Genomic DNA, 18,939 nt, shown 5'->3' on the forward strand with positions numbered 1-18,939 from the left:
GGCTCAGCCGCTCCGCGGCATGTGGGATCTTCCTGGTCGCGTCCCCTGCATCAGCAGGCGGACTCTCAACCACTGCGCCACCAGGGAAGCCCAGAACCCTCTTTTGACGACTGTCAGATGCTCTCAGGACATGGAAGCCAGCCTTCATTCAGAGAGCAAGGAAAAAGTCTCTATGTAGTGTGGGTGTATATATATATATATTTTTTTTTTTTTTCCAAAAGAATACTATTTTATCCTTGTGCTCATTATGCAAAAGTCACTGTCAGGTCAACAGAGTCTTTTTATTCTATTTGCGGTTAGCCCTCCATGAATTGCCTCTGTCCACAAACACCCAGGTCAACACTTACTTGTAGTAGAAAGGCGACTTCGGCACTTGAGAAAAGCCCATCGTATTACGTTTAAATTGCAGCTATCTTTTAATCATTAATCATTTATGCTGGCCCTTTGTAGAATACTTCCCTTATTCTCGGTGAACCAGGCATACTTGAAATTCATACTGACTCTTCACTGCTTCCACATGAAAAGCATATTTTAATTTATATTGAGTCCTTTAACCGCCTCACTTTTAAAACAAAAAGGGTTTTACAAATGGGTTTTCAACGATCATTCTAAAAGCATCCTATTTTTATGGTAAATGCTGATACTTCAATAGCAAATGTTCTATAATAACAGAACAGGTTTCATAATAGTAGCCTTTTAAAAAATTAAACGGTGTTAGATTGGGCAGAAGTGATTTTATGTAGTTTATAACAAACGGCATGGAAACAATAAAACTTTAAATCCATTAAGGAAACGTCAGTCTGTTAAGAAAGGGAAAGCAGCAATTATTTTGAATCTGAGACAGTATTTGTGCCAGGTTTCCAAGGATCTTAGGGGAAAAAAATTGGAAAACTGCATGGATTCCACAGATTTCAGATAAGAGTATTTCCGAGTGGCAGCTGGAGGAAGATGGCGCAGGTATGTGTCTTCTGGGAGACCTGAATTGTTATAAGCCTAAGAATGGACTTCTGAAAATAGTCAACAGGCCCGTAATGCAGAACCGGCATTGCAACAACATACACTTGATGCGTGAGAGGGAAAGTGCGAGAGAGCAAGAGAGATTTCTTTCTACTTATAATGAATGATGCCTAGTGACCGATTCTATTTTTCTCTTCAAATGAGACCCAAAAAAGTAACGAAATGTTATGTCTCCCATAGTATGCTTTCTGGCATGCCAAACTATACATAATACAACAGTATGGGTTTACCATACAAGCACTTTGTCACACTTACAGAAAGAGGCATGTAACAGCATAAAGGAGTTAAGTGCTCTAGAAACTGCCTATGGATGTAAACCCTTACATCGGCTAAACTGTTTGATAACTTGCATCCCTATCTTTTGGAAGAGGGCAATTCCTCCATCTGGAAACTTAAGATACTAATCAAAATATTTAAAGTTCCCCGCAAGCACACTTCTGTTCTTGGATTGTGCCAACAGAAAACCCACAATAGTCATGCGTCTATTATGCGTGTTTCAGCTGGGCCCCATCGCCGGCCTGTTTTCCAAGGATGTAAATACAGTTACTCCAAGGTAGCGAGTGGAGCTTCAATCATTTACTCATGTTGGAGGAAAACACAAAAAAAGTTCCTGAATTGATGGTGGCCTTCCTACATGTTAACTTCTAAATGAACTCATATGATATAGCTATTATTTTGTAACAACTTTAAATGGAGTGTAATCTATAAAAATACCGAGCCACGGTATTGTACACCTGAAACTAATACTGTAAATCAACCATACTTCAATAAAAAAATAAGAAGAATTCCCATGAAGGATTTACTCCACCCCAATAGGAGTTCACTGGGGCTGATTTCTATGGTCCAGTAAGTATTTTCAGATGTTTGTATGTGGCACAAGGTACATTTTCTTATAGTTCTCGCTTTCCTTCCAAGTCACATCTTTGACATCTTTCCTCACACGCACACAACCCCCCCTGTGACCCTGGAGGTCCCCTCGCCTACTCTGCTCTGCTCCTTACCTTTGTACAGAGTCTTGGGCACCTGGCAGGTGTGTCCACATCCATTGGAACAACACTTCTTAACCCCAGAGCATTCACTGTCCACTTCACAGCTTTCGACACAGGCGGCGGCAAAGCCACTGGCCTTCTCGGGAGCTGGGCAATCCCCTTGCTTTACTGACAGGATGTACTTGAGGAACTCACAGCTGGTCAGGCATTCATAGTTCTTCTTGGGGAACAGAGGCTGGGAGAGAATAGAAAAGAATTCTCCCGTTAAAGACACACGGAGTCTGATTTCCAAGGCGTCGGAAAGGCAGGTCAAAATTCTTACTCCATCAAAGTCTCCCTTGAATTGTTTACAAAGTAAATGTACTTGCTTTCTTTCCCCCTAAAGAAGTGATGTTTTATGCTAATTTTTTAAAGGACTATGACCCATCAGAACTTTATTTTACATGCAACAGATACACATCAATTACACATACACGCATTCACAGATTATTGTTACATTTTGAGTTCCGATATTGTAAATTTAATGTACATCGAGACATCAATACTCTGACAATTAAATACCAGGAAAAAATTTCACACTCTAATTTAATTACCAAAGGTGGAAAACTAGAAACACTAGCTAGAAAAAGTATAATTTCAAGGTCTGAATTAGAATTGTAGATGAGAATAAAAATGATTGTTAATAATCGTATATAGGGCTTCCCTGGTGGTACAGTGGTTAGGAATCCGCCTGTCAATGCGGGGGACACGGGTTCGAGCCCTGGTCCGGGAAGATCCCACATGCCACGGAGCACCTAAACCTGTGCACAACTACTGAGCCTGTGCTCTAGAGCCCGCGAGCCACAACTGCTGAAGCCCACGTGCCACAACTACTGAAGCCCGTGCGCCTAGAGCCCGTGCTCCACAACGAGAAGCCACGGCAACAAGAAGCCTGCACACCACAACGAAGACCCAACACAGCCAAAAAAAATTAATTCATTTTTTTAAATTAATGATACATAAAATTTGAAAATAACATGAATTGACTGGATCAAAACTGTGTCTCAATTCAAGAACTTTCCAGGTAAAACAGAAGAAAGGTCATGCTTTCAATACTGAAGTACCACGAGTCTGTAGCTAGTTAATTTAAATTAAATTAAAACTTTATAAACATTTAAAGCATCATCAGTTCTTAAGGCTCTTCTCTCTTATGCACTTTCACAGCTCATTTTTCTGTTAGCTACTAGATGTTTTACTTCATTCGTTTTTTTTTTTTTTAAGGATACTGAGTTGGTATGGTGTGGGTTTTTTTAATATAATTTTATTTATTTATTTATTTTTGGCTGTGTTGGGTGTTCATTGCTGCGTGTGGGCTTTCTCTAGTTGTCGGAGAGCGGGGGCTACTCTTCGTTGCAGTGCGTGGGCTTCTCGTTGCAGTGGCTTCTCTCGTTGTGGAGCATGGGCTGTAGGCACGTGGACTTCCATAGTTGCAGCACATGGGCTCAGTAGTTGTGGCTCACGGGCTTACTTGCTCCATGGCATGTGGGATCTTCCCAGACCAGGGCTCGAACAAGTGTCCCCTGCATCAGCAGGTGGATTCTCAACCACTGCGCCACCAAGGGAGCCCTTCATTGGTTTTTGAAGTTCTCAATTCAGGTCCAAATCAAAGTTAGGAATCAAAGAAGCATGTGAAAGGATCTGGAACAATTATAGAGTTTTGGCCAGCTTTCCTCTTTCAACAAAATGTATATATTACATGCACTGACGAAAATACTTAAGTTACTAAAATCATCGGCCCCTGGCACACCGGCTGAGATTTGCAAGTAGACATAATTTTATTACATCTGCCAAGTGTTTACTGCTTGCTAAGTTAGCAATCACAGGGACTTAGTTTGCATTATGTATAATCAAATCAACTCACGGCAAACTTCTTCACACATGAAAACGGAGTATAACTTGGGAATCAGATAACAAAGTAAGGGCTGTCTGTTCATATGACTCTAATCATCTTCATGCTAACAGCCACGCCCTTGAACTGGGAGGGACAGGAAAGCAGGAGCTGCTATCTCCTCCCCTTACTGATTTACTCACCGAGCTAATGGGCCAGAATTAAAAACAAATAAACAAAAACACTGGCAGAGACGGATCTGCAACATTTGTTCCTACTGAGTGTAAAAGAAGAATGACCATAATTAGCACAATAACTTGGATCTTCCAGTTGATGTAGGGTTGTTCTGTACAATTCTTTTCCTTTTTACTATGGAAAATGTGATTTTTTTTTGTTGGGGGGGGTGGGTATTTTGAGGTCCATGGAAACAAATCAGGAATCAAAGAAAGTTCCTCTCTGCACTGCAGCTTTCTAGACTGGTCCCTGAGCTTGCAGTGTTCCAGATAACATAATGAATATTATATTAGATTGTGTACCCGGAGAACTAGGCAGGGCTGTACCAAGTTAGCTCCCAACAGCTACTCAGCAGGACTGGACTCATGGATGTATCTTTTCTTTTCCCACTGCTACACGTTTCCTGTTTAACATTTCCAAATTCTTCTGTTATTCTGATCATAACGTTACAAGAGCCAAAGACAGAGAGGTGGCTTTGCTTCTCCTACAGCGTGACCATCCACAAGTCTCCAAGATGCCCCCACCAGGCCCAGTACTGAAATCTGCAGGGAGGGAACTGGGCCCCCTTGGAATTTACAAGAAAGAAATAGTCTTCAGCCCTTGAACTTAAATGAAGATCATCTTACAAATACGTGAATTTGGTACAGTAATCTCACAGAGGCGTTCTACTTAACTCTTCTATTTGTTCGGCTCTACTGAAGGCAAACTTTGATGTTCTCTATCAATTATCTTAGATAATCCTCTTGGATTAGGTTGAAAAATATTAATAGTCTGAATATAAATTAGAGAACATATGGTATCTATGCACAAGGTCTCTCCCCATGTCTTTAACCATTGCTTAATGAGAATTTACCACTGAATGGAATAAGGACAAAAATGCTCATAGGTGATAGAAAACGATGTGTGAACATCAGTACTCTAGACATAAAGGAAATGTGTAAATTGGTCCCCTGATCACCAGTTGGAAATCCTGTGAGCAAAAGATCATTTGGGTGCAGGAAAAGAAACTTCTGACCTTTAAGCGTGTCACATTTCTTGTGCCATTACAAGTTAATCACTCACAGACTCGTCAGGAGGGATGTGAACATTTTAAAGGTGTGGGTTACCCAAACCACAAGGAGCGTCACGCCCCTCAACTTCACAGAAGTGAAAACACGCATGGCAACATCAGATGCACCTACCGAATGCTGTATTTCTTGTTTATACAACTGCTTCCAGTCTGTTAAGGCAAATTATGAATTGTAAAACTATGTAACTACAATTCCTTTATAAAACTATTCATATGAATAATTTCACACAAATAACCATTTCGCCAGGTCACTGGCTCGAGTTTAAAATTTGGAGAAAACGTAGTTACTATGCTGATTAATTTTTGTTTGTTTTTTTCTGCCCTGTCCATATACAAAAATAAGAGCAGAATAGTCTTCAAAGATCACGTATTTTTTAGGGTAGTTAGTGCCTAAAGGATGTCATTATGCATCCAAGGACGGGCTCAAAAAAGCAAAGAGGTGAAGGAAAATGCCCTTGGGTGCGTTGCTTTAAGGGGCAACTCCCCCATATTTTAACTAACATTCTACACAACACTAATTAATTCTTATAAGTCTCTCCTACATCCTATCTCTTAGCCCAAAACGCAAATGTGTTTTCAGTGCCTCACCTAGGCAACACACTAAGCTGATCTTTCTTGTGGCAAATGGTAAAAACGAAATGAAATACTAACAATAGTAACGAACTGTTCTTGGATGCAATAACATAATTTGTGCAGCAATCATGGGATGATGAACACAAACACATCAAATTCGGTAACATATACTAATACGTTAGAGATCCTATAAATATGAAGCCTCAGATACGGAGAAAACTCTGCATCTGGTGTCTCGTTCCATTCACCAGAACTGCACATGTACCCAATCTCAATACACAGCCTTGGCGAAGAGCCAGGGCCTGGGGGCTGTCTCCTGGCTCCAGCCAACACACAGGCGTGCAACCTTCAGGGCTGTGGACCCCTGAAGTGAGCTCTCCACCATCATCACCACCACCCCCGCCACCCTCACCAGTGACGACCCGAGGAACCAGCCGTGGTAGGTCATCGCTAACAGCTGCCGAGGGTCTCCCACCCCGTCACCTCTACCAGCTGCTTCCCTAGCTCACCCCACGTACTCCTCCCCCAGGCCCTACAGCCAGGATTATTTCCATTTCACAAATGAGCAGACAGAAGCTCGGGGAGGTCGTAATTTATCCAAAATCACAAACAAGTAAGAGTGTGGGCCAACGTTTATCTAAGGGCTGCCCTGTATCTCAGGGTAAAATTAGAAGATGGCTAAGCCAATGGCTTTCAACTTGCTTCCCTACTAGGATAACCTGGGGACTTCTAGCACTCCGGAAATATCCAGGACTAGAGCAGAGGGGAAAAATGCACGCGGGTGCACAAACACACACACTTATATACCTGTATATATGTAAATCATATATATATATATATATATATAAATCAAAAGGGCAGTTATACTCCACGAATACTGATAAGAATGGGCAACGCTGAGATATAGCTTGCACTACTGAACTCTGAGGATAAAAATATAATTTTTCAGGCATCCAGGTAGAAAAGGCAAGTTCATTATGATGGAGAAAATAAGGTTTCTCCCAGGTTAATTTGTCTCTATAAAATGTAAGGTGTGACAGCAATACAGCAATGGCCATATAATACTAAAGAATATATATATATATATAAAATCAGCTAAGTTGTTATTCAAATAAACATGTGACAAATATTCTCAAAGACATAAAGATTCAGAGAATATAACACTCATGAGCCTTTCTTGCAAAACTATGCAATGGTAAAATTCAGCTGTTCCACAAGTTGACAGAAATAAAGAGTAGATGGGCTAGCACAGCACCCCCTGAAAAAAATATAAAGCGTACACTTATATATTATGTGAGAAAAAAGTTTGTGCAAACCCATCTGGACATCAGGTATAACAGTAGGCAGAGCCTGTCATGAATAATCTCAAAGAAAATGGTATCTTTTAAAAGACACTGAGACATGATCTAATTTAGAAAGCCAAAAATAAAGAAATTAGCATAAAAGAATTACTAATCATTTTGTCATCCACATAAATATAGAACTAAAATTGAAAAAAGTAGGAATTACAGTTTAAAAAGGTAATATGATATAATAAAATTAAAAGAATAGGCCTTAAAAAACCGGTAGGTTAGAAGGAATGGAGCAAGAAATCTTGAACTTAATTTTAGGACACCCGTATTCAGGGCTATGATGTACTGCAGCAAAGCGAGCAGAAGGGAAAGGCCTATGGGGAGAAGTCCAGAGGAAACCAGGTGCAAACTTTCCCAGTGGAGTCACACAGGATGCATTAAATTCCTCCAGCCATGAGTTGTAACAACACGTGTGAAATGCTGTCAACCAGAGAAGTCCAGGGGAGACATGAAGCCCAGAGCTTTTCTGGGGGGCTGGTCACATAGGCACCTCCTGCGTAGCCTGTACCAAAACCCAGACTCCCAGAAGGAAACAGGTGTCAACAGTTTAGAAACAGTGCTATTGGTCTGTACTTTTCTTTTTGTGTGACATCTTTGTCTGGTTTTGGTATCAGGGTGATGGTGGCCTTGCAGAATGAGTTTGGGAGTGTTCCTCCCTCTGCTATATTTTGGAAGAGTTTGAGAAGGATGGGTGTTAGCTCTTCTCTAAATGTTTGATGGAATCTGCCTGTGAAGCCATCTGGTCCTGGGCTTTTGTTTGTTGGAAGATTTTTAATCACAGTTTCCATTTCAGTACTTGTGATTCGCCTGTTTATATTTTCTATTTCTTTCTGGTTCAGTCTCAGGAGGTTGTGCTTTTCTCAGAATTTGTCCATTTCTTCCAGGTTGTCCATTTTATTGGCATAGAGTTGCCTGTAGTAATCTGTCATGATCCTTTGTATTTCTGCAGCGTCAGTTGTTCCTTCTCCTTCTTCATTTCTAATTCTACTGATTTGAGTCTTCTCCCTTTTTTTCTTGATACAGACCAATATCACTGATGAACACAGATGCAAAAATCCTCAACAAAATACTAGTAAACAGAATCCAACAACACATTAAAAGGATCATACACATACACATAATCAAGTGGGGTTTATCCCAGGAATGCAAGGCTTCTTCAATATATGCAAATCAACCAGTGTGACACAACATATGAACAAATTGAAGGAGAAAACCCATACGATCATCTCAATAGATGCAGAAAAAGCTTTTGACAGAATTCAACACCCATTTAGGACAAAAGCTCTCCAGAAAGCAGGCATAGAGGGAACTTACCTCAACATAATAAAGGCCATATATGACAAACCCACAGCCTACATCATTCTCAAAGGGGAAAAACTGAAACCATTTCCACTAAGATCAGGAACAAGACAAGGTGGCCCACTCTCACCACTATTATTCAGCATGGTTTTGGTAGTTTTGGCCACAGAAGAGAAGAACAAGAAATAAAAGGAATCCAAATCGGAAAAGAAGAAGTAAAACTGTCACCGTTTGCAGATGACATGATACTATACACAGAGAATCCTAAAGATGCTACCAGAAAACTACTAGGAGCTAATCAATGAATTTTGTAAAGTAGCAGGATATAAAATTAATGCACAGAAATCTCTTACATTCCTACACACTAATGATGAAAAACCTGAAAGAGAAATTAAGGAAACACTCCCATTTACCATTACAAAAAAAAAGAATAAAATACCTAGGAATAAACCTACCTAAGGAGACAAAAGGTCTGTATGCAAGCCGCATAGCACAGGGAGATCAGCTCAGTGCTTTGTGATCGCCTGGAGGGGTGGGATAGGGAGGGTGGGAGGGAGGGAGATGCAAGAGGGAAGAGATATGGGAACATATGTGTATATATATAACTGATTCATTTTGTTGTAAAGCAGAAACTAACACACCATTGTAAAGCAATTATACTCCAATGAAGATGTGGAAAAAAAAAAAGAAGACCTGTATGCAGAAAACTATAAGACACTGATGAAAGAAATTAAACATGATACAAACAGATGGAGAGGTATACCATGTTCTTGGATTAGAATAATCAACATCGTGAAAATGACTATACTACCCAATGCAATCTACAGATTCAATGCAATCCCTATCAAACTACTAATCCCTATCAAACTAATCCCTATCCAAAAAATGGCATTTTTTCACAGAACTAGAACAAAAAATTTCACAATTTGTATGGAAACACAAAAGACCTCGAATAGCCAAAGCAATCTTGAGAAAGAAAAACAGAGCTGGAGGAATCAGGCTCCTGGACTTCAGACTATACTACAAAGCTACAGTAATCAAGACAGTATAGTACTGGCACAAAAACAGAAGTATACGTCAATGCAACAGGATAGAAAGCCAAGAGATAAACCCACACACTTATGGTCACCTTATCTTTGATAAAGGAGGCAAGAATATACAATGGAGAAAAGACAGCCTCTTCCATAAGCGGTGCTGGGAAAACTGGACAGCTACATGTAAAAGAATGAAATTCAAACACTCCCTAACACCATACACAAAAATAAACTCAAAATGGATTAAAGACCTAAGTATAAGGCCAGACACTATACAACTCTTAGAGGAAAACTTAGGCAGAACACTCTATGACATAAATCACAGCAAGATCCTTTTTGACCCACCTCCTAGAGTAATGGAAATAAAAACAAAAATAAACAAATGGGACCTAATGAAACTTAAAAGCTTTTACACAGCAAAGGAAACCATAAACAACACGAAAAGACAACCCTCAGTATGGGAGAAAATATTTGCAAATGAAGCAACTGACAAAGGATTAATCTCCAAAATATACAGGCAGCTCATGCAGCTCAATATCAAAAAAACACAAAACAACCCAATCCAAAAATGGGCAGAAGACCTAAACAGACATTTCTCCAAAGAAGATATACAGATTGCCAACAAACACATGAAAGGATGCTCAACATCATTAATCATTAGAGAAATGCAAATCAAAACTACAATGAGGTATCACCTCACACCGGTCAGAATGGCCATCATCAAAAAATCTAGAAACAATAAATGCTAGACAGGGTGTGGAGAGAAGGGAACACCGTTGCACTGCTGGTGGGAATGTGAATTGATACAGCCACTATGGAGAACAGTATGGAGGTTCCTTAAAAAACTACAAACAGAACTTCCATATGACCCAGCAATCCCACTACTGGGCACATCCCCTGAGAAAACCATAATTCAAAAAGAGTCATGTACCACAATGTTCACTGCAGCTCTATCTACAATAGCCAGGACATGGAAGCAACCTAAGTGTCCATAGACAGATGAATGGATAAAGAAGATGTGGCACATATATACAATGGAATATTACTCAGCCATAAAAGGAAACGAAATTGAGTTATTTCTAGTGAGGTCCACCTAGAGACTGTCATACAGAGTGAAGTAAGTCAGAAAGAGAAAAACAAATACCACAGGCTAACACATATATATGGAAAATATTTTTTTAAATGTTTCTGAAGAACCTAGGGGCAGGACAGGAATAAAGATGCAGATGTAGAGAATGGACTTGAGAACATGGGGAGGGGGAAGGGTAAGCTGAGACCAAGTGAGAGAGTATCATGGAGATATATACACTACCAAATGTAAAATAGATAGCTAGTGGGAAGCAGCCGCATAGCACAGGGAGATCAGCTCGGTGCTTTGTGACCACCTAGAGGGGTGGGATAGGGAGGGTGGGAGGGAGACACAAGAGAGAGGGGATATGGAGATATATATATATATATGTGTATAGCTGATTCACTTTGTTATACAGCAGAAACTAACACACCATTGTAAAGCAATTATACTCCAATAAAGATGTTAAAAAATAAATAAATAAATAAAATACAGGGAAGGAAAAAAAAATAGTTTAGAACAGTAAGCCCCTCTTCTCAGTTAGGGATTGGTGGGAAAATCTCCCCCAGCCCAAGTTTCCAGAAGCCAGCCAAGGGCCAACCTTTTAAGCAGGAATTTCTAACGACAGGTTTGCTATGATAACTCCTCTGCACAGGTAACCATGGCTATTTCCAGATGGTAGACTTTGGAGTAAAGGTTAAGTTTTAGTGTCCTGTGCAGTTTGTTATATAAATGTTTCAATGGGCATATATAACTTCTATAAAAAGTAAAGACATTATACTGTTTAAAAAAACAACCCAAATTACCAGTTGTATCTTTCAAGGAAGGCATCTAAATGCTGAGTATGCATGAAATAGGAAAAAGCATTCTCAGTTCAAATGTTTCTAATTTATGCTTGGAAATGAAATTATAATTTGCTTGGAAACTCAGTTACACATCCTAATTTATTAAATGTGATTACAGTCAATTTGGTTCCCAGGCAAACTGTAGACCTTGGCCATGAATACTGTAAAATTAGGAGAAAATCAGAAACACGTATTTGAAAACAGTCACTTTCCTAGGAGTACATGTCGCTTTTGCTAAATTAGAGTCATCTTTACATATGTTTATCTCGGCTTCCTCTTCCTTGGCTTTGCTATTTATTTTGAAGGCAAATGTGACACACTGTATGAGGTTATCAACGGTCAAATTCTCCACTGGGAGCGTCACTCCGGAATCATGCTGGAAGATCTCTGGAAGATCGCCAGGCACAAAAATAATTCCCAAACTTCAAAATTTTCCAGAGAATCAGGGACAGTTAGGACACTTGATAGACAACCATCTCCCTCTCTCCCCTTCGTCCTGCATTTTGTTACTACGAGCTACCAGGCATGTCTATGAATCATTAGCCCCGCGAAGCCTTTATATACTGACTCAGAAGCCAAACTGGCATTCTAGGTACTGGGAAGCTACAGATGAACAGAAGGAAAGCAGGACAGTGACAACGCACTATGCTTACAGCTTATGTCTCTACTAACAAACAGGTGACATCATTAAGCAGTTTCGTTTGTATTCAAATAGAGGTAGACACAGGCGGTAACGCAGGTACGCACACGTGAGGTCGAAAGAGGATTAGACAAGGAGAAAGCTTTTAAGATAGGTCGTCAACACTTAGCACGAGTTAACTGGGTAAGTGTGGTGTGGAAGGGCAGAGGGCTATTCTAGAGGGAAAGAATGACAAGTACGAGGGCAGAAGCAAATACAGGGTACTCCATTCATGGCACGGCAACTACATCAGTAAGGTAGGAGCTGCATGCTGTGGTGACAACATCAGTGCCGCACGTCCTGGTTTCTCCAAATGTAAAAGGGGAATAACGATAATACTTATTGTGTACTATTACCCTCAGCATTGACGTATATGAAACACTTGGCACAGGTTCTGCCACATAATCATGCTGAAATCAGTGCTAGCCCCGAAAAGAAGTATTACAGTTTTAAAACATCATTCTAGAAATTCTACAAAAACAAAAACGAAAAAACAATGAGAAACACAAGAGGTTAATTATAGATTACCTAAAATACTCATATGAAAAATTTCTTTTGAGGAGGAATAAACTGTCAAGTTGTTAAATGTACATATTTACTCTGATTTGTAGTTTTAAGTTTCTAACATGTTTCCATCTCAGAGAATTTTGCAAATCCTGTCCCATCCAAGTTACAAGCAAAATCATACTTCAGAAAAGAGATACACTTTCACAGTCTTAGAAATTATAAAAGGTCTGTACTCCCAATTCCAATGTCAGCCGGGGCGGGGGCATTCCCCGCACACACACCATGCAATTCTCAGACCCTCGCTGGGTGTTTACACAACTCAACTCAATTGTGACACTATCTTCCTGGAGACGGCATCAGACCCCACAGGTCACGGGCTCAGTCCTACAGGACGACATCCCCTACTGCCTCTGCACAGGCCAGTTCCAAGTTCAGGCTGTCGCCCGTGCTTCTGACCAAAGGGCTACAGATTGGAGGTTCCGACAAGCCCCACTCAGGTTCAATTAGTTTGCTAGAGAAATCAGAGAAACATTTTACCTACTGTATTACCAGTTTCTTACAAGAGGATGTAAGGCGGGAACGGCCAAACGGAAGCCGTGCATAGGGCACGGTACGGGGAAAGGACACAAGATACTCTTCCCAAATCTCCACGTGTTCACCAACCAGGAAGCTCTCTGAACCCGGTCCTCTGGGGGTTTGATGGAGGCCTCATTACTCGGGCATGACTGAGCAGCTCATCAGCCGCTGAGGACTGAAGTCAATCTCCAGCTCTTCCCCTCTTCCCTTAAGTCAGAGGGTGGGAGGAAAGTTCCAACCCCTAACTACAGGGTTGCTCCACTGGCAACCAGCCCCCTGTGAGCAGGTGCTTTGCCAAGGTCACCTCATTAAAGTAACAAAAGACACCTTGTGAGAGCTCTCACCACTTAGGACATTCCCGAGGACCTCTGTGCCAAGAAGGGGGTCGAAGACCAAATGCATATATTTCTTCTTATAAATCGCAGGATCGCAGAAATCTTCCTTGAAATTTCTCTTCCTTTGTTTATACACTACTATATGGATAGCATACTTTTAGACTGACGGTACCATCGCAAAGTGAACTAGAAACTAATGTGAATAGAATGTTATTTCCTCATTATAATGTGCAAGGGAAATTACAAATACCATAGGTTAGCAAAAGGGTTCTCAGCAGAAGTGACTTTTGCCCCACAGAGAGTATGAAAAGGCAAGGCCTGGAGACATTTTTTGGTCCTTACAACCGGGAGGGGAGCGCTCCTGGCATCTGGTGAGTGGGTAGAACCCAGGGATATGCTGCTACAGATCCCACAGGGCACAGGACAGCCTCATGGCAAAGAAGTATTTAACCAAAAATGTCAAGAGTGTCGGAGTTCAAAGACTCTGGGTTAGAGCAATATATTGATTAATTAGCCAGAAAAGCACAAATGTGAAAGGGAGATAAGCTTCCATCCCTCTCCGGAGAAGTCCAGAATCCTCTGTAGGAGACAGACTTTGAAACAACAAAACCACGACGTCATACGCACTGTCACAGACATGTACAAATCCCACGAGAACGGGGAGCGCATATTCAAAACACGCCTCGACAGCGTCCAGCAGTGTGCCATACTACAGGGACAAGGAGAAGGCAGTCACGGCTCTGCTTCCACTCTGCCTGCCTTTCAGGAGCGCTAAAACGTAAATGACCATATCAGTTACTAAACACAGGAGAGACACGAGCTCACGCGAAGTTGTCAAAGAAGGCGCTCAGAAGATGTGACAGCGGTCTTAAATGAAGAAAGGCAGGGGTGAAGAGGACCGTCTGAATGTCAGTGTCTTTTCAGCCATAAAGAACCAACTGTGCAAAACCAGAGTAGCCAGGGCACAGTCTGGAGAGCTTCAATTCATTTGGTTTATTTGCCAAAAACCCTCGACGTATGCCCGTGGAGGAATGTGGGGACTGACCTTCTGGAAACAACCATAAAACTGGACAGAATATATGTTAACAGCAGACAATGGCCAACAGCTAGCACGGGGCTGTACGCCCTGAGAGAGCACACAAATGAGGTGAGCCCGGAGATGGCCGGTAATGCACGGCTGCGGGTAGGTTCAAGTCCACAGGGCGAGGAGGGGTGACCCAAAGGTCGTCCTGCAGCTTTTCTGAGTCGAGGAGAAAGAGATCAAAGTTTGAGGAGGCTGAAACGAGTAGGTCTTGTGGGCAGAAAATCAGGAAGGATGGAACTAGGCAAAGAGAAACCCAGAGAGCTGTGAGGGACCCCTCCCTCAAGTTTTGGGCTGAATAATGCTTTCTTTTAACATTCTTTTTTTTTTTTCATCTTCTTTTCCATGATGGTTTATCCCAGGACACTGAACAGAGTTCCCTGTGCTCTACAGTAGGACCTTGTTGTTTATCCATCCTACATGTAAAAGCTCACATCTGCTAACCCCAAACTCCCACCCCACCCCTCTCCCAACCCCCTCCCCCTTGGCAACCACAAGTCTGTTCCCTGTGTCCATTAAGTCTGTTTCTTGAACTTGCATGAGGTGAAAGCACACGAGACCGGGGAAGGAACAGACAGAAAGCACTAGAGCAAGCAATTCCTGGAGTTCTAAGCAGGATACTACCTCACATTCTAACCGTCAGAGCAGAAAGGATACATAATACACAGGGCATCAGATAGGGTCCTCAGAAAAATATCACTATAGTAATGGGGACAAATCAGCCCTAGACTAAAGGCTGCTCTGAATCTGCCCTCAGAAAGTTTAAAAGCAAGTCTCTACAAAAGCAAACTGATCTCAAGTAACTACATGCCAGAACGATCGAATGCTTTTTACAAAATACAGCAAAATTCAGAACACGCAAATCTGACATCCAGTCAAAAATCATCAGGCATGCTGGACTTCCCTGGTGGCTCCGTGGTTAAGAATCCGCCTGCCAAGGCAGGGGACACGGATTCGATCCCTGGTCCTGGAAGATCCCACATGCCGCGGGGCAACTAAGCCCATGCACCACAACCACTGAAACCGCGTGCCACAATTACTGAAGCCCACGTGCCTAGAGCCCGTGGTCCGCCATAAGAGAAGCCACGACAATGAGAAGCCCGCGCACAGCAACGAAGAGTAGCCCCTGCTTGCCGCAACTAGAGATAGCTTGTGCGTAGCAATGAAGACCCAAGGCAGCCAAAAATTAATTATTTTTTAAAAAGTACTTTAAAAAAAAATCGTCAGGCATGCAAAGAAGCAGGAAACTATGACACACAAGCAAAAGGGAAACAGAGAATCTAAAGAAACAGAGCCAGAAACAACACAGGTGATGTAATTAGCAGGAAAGGACATTTATCGATAAAAGGTTGTTATAAATATGCTCTATATGCCCAGGAATGTAGAAGAAAACATCGACACGGAGGAGAGGAACAGAAGATGCAGGAAGGACCTGCATGGAACTTCCAGAAGTAAAAGTGAAGGAACAAAACCATGCCAGAGAGGATTTAAAAAGTGTCAGACACTGTAGAAGAAAAGATCACTTGATGGGAACCTGAAAACACAATGACAAAAACTATCAAAATGAAGCAGACACTGGGGGAAAAATGAGCAAAAAACATGATCAGAGACGGACTGACCCAGGAGACCAAATAAAGTCTGTCATATATATTTAGGGCCCCAGAAGACAGGACACAGAGGATGGGGCAGAAAAATAATTGGCCCATGTGTTTAAAATTTGACTAAAATTATTATCCCACAATTAGAAGAAACTTAGTGACCCCCAACAGAAGACACATAAAGGCCACGCCATCAAGGTATCCATAATCATATTAAAACTAGACACAGAAAGAAACACTTAAAAGCAGACAGAGATATAAAAAGATTCTTTATAAACAGCTGAAAGAAAAAGAATGTTGGAGATTTTTCAGAAAATATACAAGACAAAAGAAAACGAAAAGATTTTTAAACAACTCATTTTTTTTAAATTGCTAACTGGAAATTCTGTACCCAGTGAAATACCTTCCGTCTGGGGACAGAGACAAACCGACAATTATAATTCTGCGTTTTGAATGATAAAAGTGTGAGGGATTGATTTCTTTATGTATGTATGTATGTATGTATGGCTGCGTTGGGTCTTTGTTGCTGTGCTCAGGCTTTCTCTAGTTGCAGCGAGCGGGGGCTACTCTCCGTTGCGGTGCGTGGGCTTCTCACTGCCATGGCTTCTCCTGTTGCGGAGCATGGGCTCTAGGCACGTGGACTCAGTAGCTGTGGCTCGTGGGCTTAGTTGCTCCACGGCATGTGGGATCTGCCTATAAGCACTGCACCACCAGGGAAGCCCTTCCACTTTTAAAAAACCATTTCCATCTCTTTATTTTCAATCATTATCCGCCATTGCACATTTTCTCTCTATAGAATACCACAGAAGAAATCACAAGACTTCATCAGTAGGCACCTCAAAGTGAGAGCTTATAGGGAACCCCACTATCAAAGAAGGGGCATCCACACACTTACTAGTCCTTCACCCAGCAGCATCTGAACTGCTGAGGAAACGGAGACTCTCGCGCTGAGAGCCCATGCCTGCTATGACAGAATCTGCACTTCAGCAAGACTCCAGGAGATGTGTGAAGGACCAAGCCTGGGAAGCGCTGCTCTGGCCCCGGGGAGCTGCAGCTGGCATCTGCGGGAGCTGAGTCTCTCCATCTCTGCACTGAAACTTGATTCAAGCCTAGTTTCTGACTCCAGAAATCTGGGCTTTTCCCCCAACGAATCTCCCACTTCACACTCCCGATGACGGTCATTTCCCCTCGGCTTATAAATGTATTCAAAGTCTTCTCAAGGTAAAAACACAAAAACCATTTCCCCAAAATCAAAGCCCTTGACCCAGCCACTTGTCTCTCCTCTTTCCCACCCAGGTGGTCTTAGGAAGGAACTTCAACTTGTGGACAGAGTTGTGTGCATCTGTTGTACATTTCCTCCCGTACATTTACTATTCGAGTGGGACCTTTTAAGGCTGTCTTCTACTGACCCGTCATAGAATTCCAAAGTGGCGACCTGGCCCTCCGCCATCATAATAAAAAGAGCTACTATTTATCCAATGTCTGTTATGTTCAGACACTGTTTAAGTGCTTTACATGCATCTTTGATTTTTTACTTAAATTAGATGCTTTTGTAACTTCTATGATATTCCCCTGACTCCTTGTGTAGCTACCTGGCTAGTCCCTCTTTTGAGACAGGATAGGTCTTTAAATCATTCAAAAGAGCCTCCAGTCTCAGCCTCTTATAAATTTTCAAAACTCATCAATTCTCCTCAATAGAGTCTCATGGTATACTCCCCAGCAACACATAAAAATTCAATGAAAATTGAGCCTCACTGTTTAAAAAAATGAAAAGAAAAAAAAGGCTGCATTCCATGGAGAACACGTTCCACCCAGTGGATAATTTACTGAACGACCATAAAACGTCATTCAATATTCTTGATATCCTCATTCTCCAGGACTGTGAAATCTGATCTAAAAAGGACAGCTTCCTTTATAAGATGATGGTAAAGGGGATCTCATAACGATTATAAAAATCTTCAGCATTCCTTGAAACGATTCGATTCCATTACTCCCACCCTCACTAAGTGGAAAAGGAAACTTGGACCAAATCTGCACCTTGACCAAGGACCACAATCCAGACTATATCATTAATACTTTACTATAAAAATATAAAAGGTAAATGTTTATCCTTTGTAAAAAATAAAAGTTTATTCATTACAGTGATAAAAGCTAACGCTTTTGGGAAAATATGCTACGTGCTGGTCACCCCAGGCTCCATCACTCTCAGCTAACCACCCCATTTCACGGAGAAAAGTGAAGCGTTGAGACGGACACTTCCACGAATCCCCTTTCACACCCGCCTATACACCGGAAGCTGGCCCGTGTGCTCTCAATCGCTACCTCGTCCCGCGACAAGGAGGCACGGTCCTTTACTCCCACGTCCAACCTTCCTCACATGGTGCAGTGGACACCACTGCCGCTTCAGGTCACGTGCTTCTGCAGTTCTCCCCTCTCCTCCAGCATCATACACCCTCTCTCTTCAGGACAGTTCCCATCTGCTTAGACTACGGGATGATTTCTTCACCCCAAACGTGATATAATGTGGGGTTACCCTGCTCAGCCCTTCACCCACAACCTTCCACAGCAATCCGTGCTCTCTGAAATGTTCTCATACCCCCTCCTCTCTCCGTCTCTCCCTACCATTCCTCTGGAACACATCAATCAGGCTTTCTCTGCAGCCACCCGCTAACTCTGCTCTTGTTAAGGTCGACCGCGACCTGTGCATCACAGTATCCAGTGACCAATTTTCAGACCTCCACGGTCCTGCAGGTGCAACTGATCACCTCTTCCTTCTTGAAAAGCTGTTGCCATGTGTCCTTTAGAACTCCACCCT

At 41.9% G+C, this 18,939-nt stretch overlaps 1 protein-coding gene across 1 annotated transcript in view; it reads right to left on the minus strand.

Annotated features, from left to right (window-relative positions):
• Positions 1 to 18,939, minus strand: part of ANOS1 (anosmin 1) — a 189,199-nt gene that overhangs the window by 52,407 nt on the left and 117,853 nt on the right. The window contains exon 4 of the mRNA XM_065901097.1: positions 2,019 to 2,241. Coding sequence (XP_065757169.1) covers positions 2,019 to 2,241 — 223 coding nt within the window. The remainder of the gene's footprint in view (positions 1 to 2,018; positions 2,242 to 18,939) is intronic.

Source organism: Phocoena phocoena, chromosome X, assembly GCF_963924675.1.
Source record: "Phocoena phocoena chromosome X, mPhoPho1.1, whole genome shotgun sequence".
Classification (NCBI taxonomy): domain Eukaryota; kingdom Metazoa; phylum Chordata; class Mammalia; order Artiodactyla; family Phocoenidae; genus Phocoena; species Phocoena phocoena.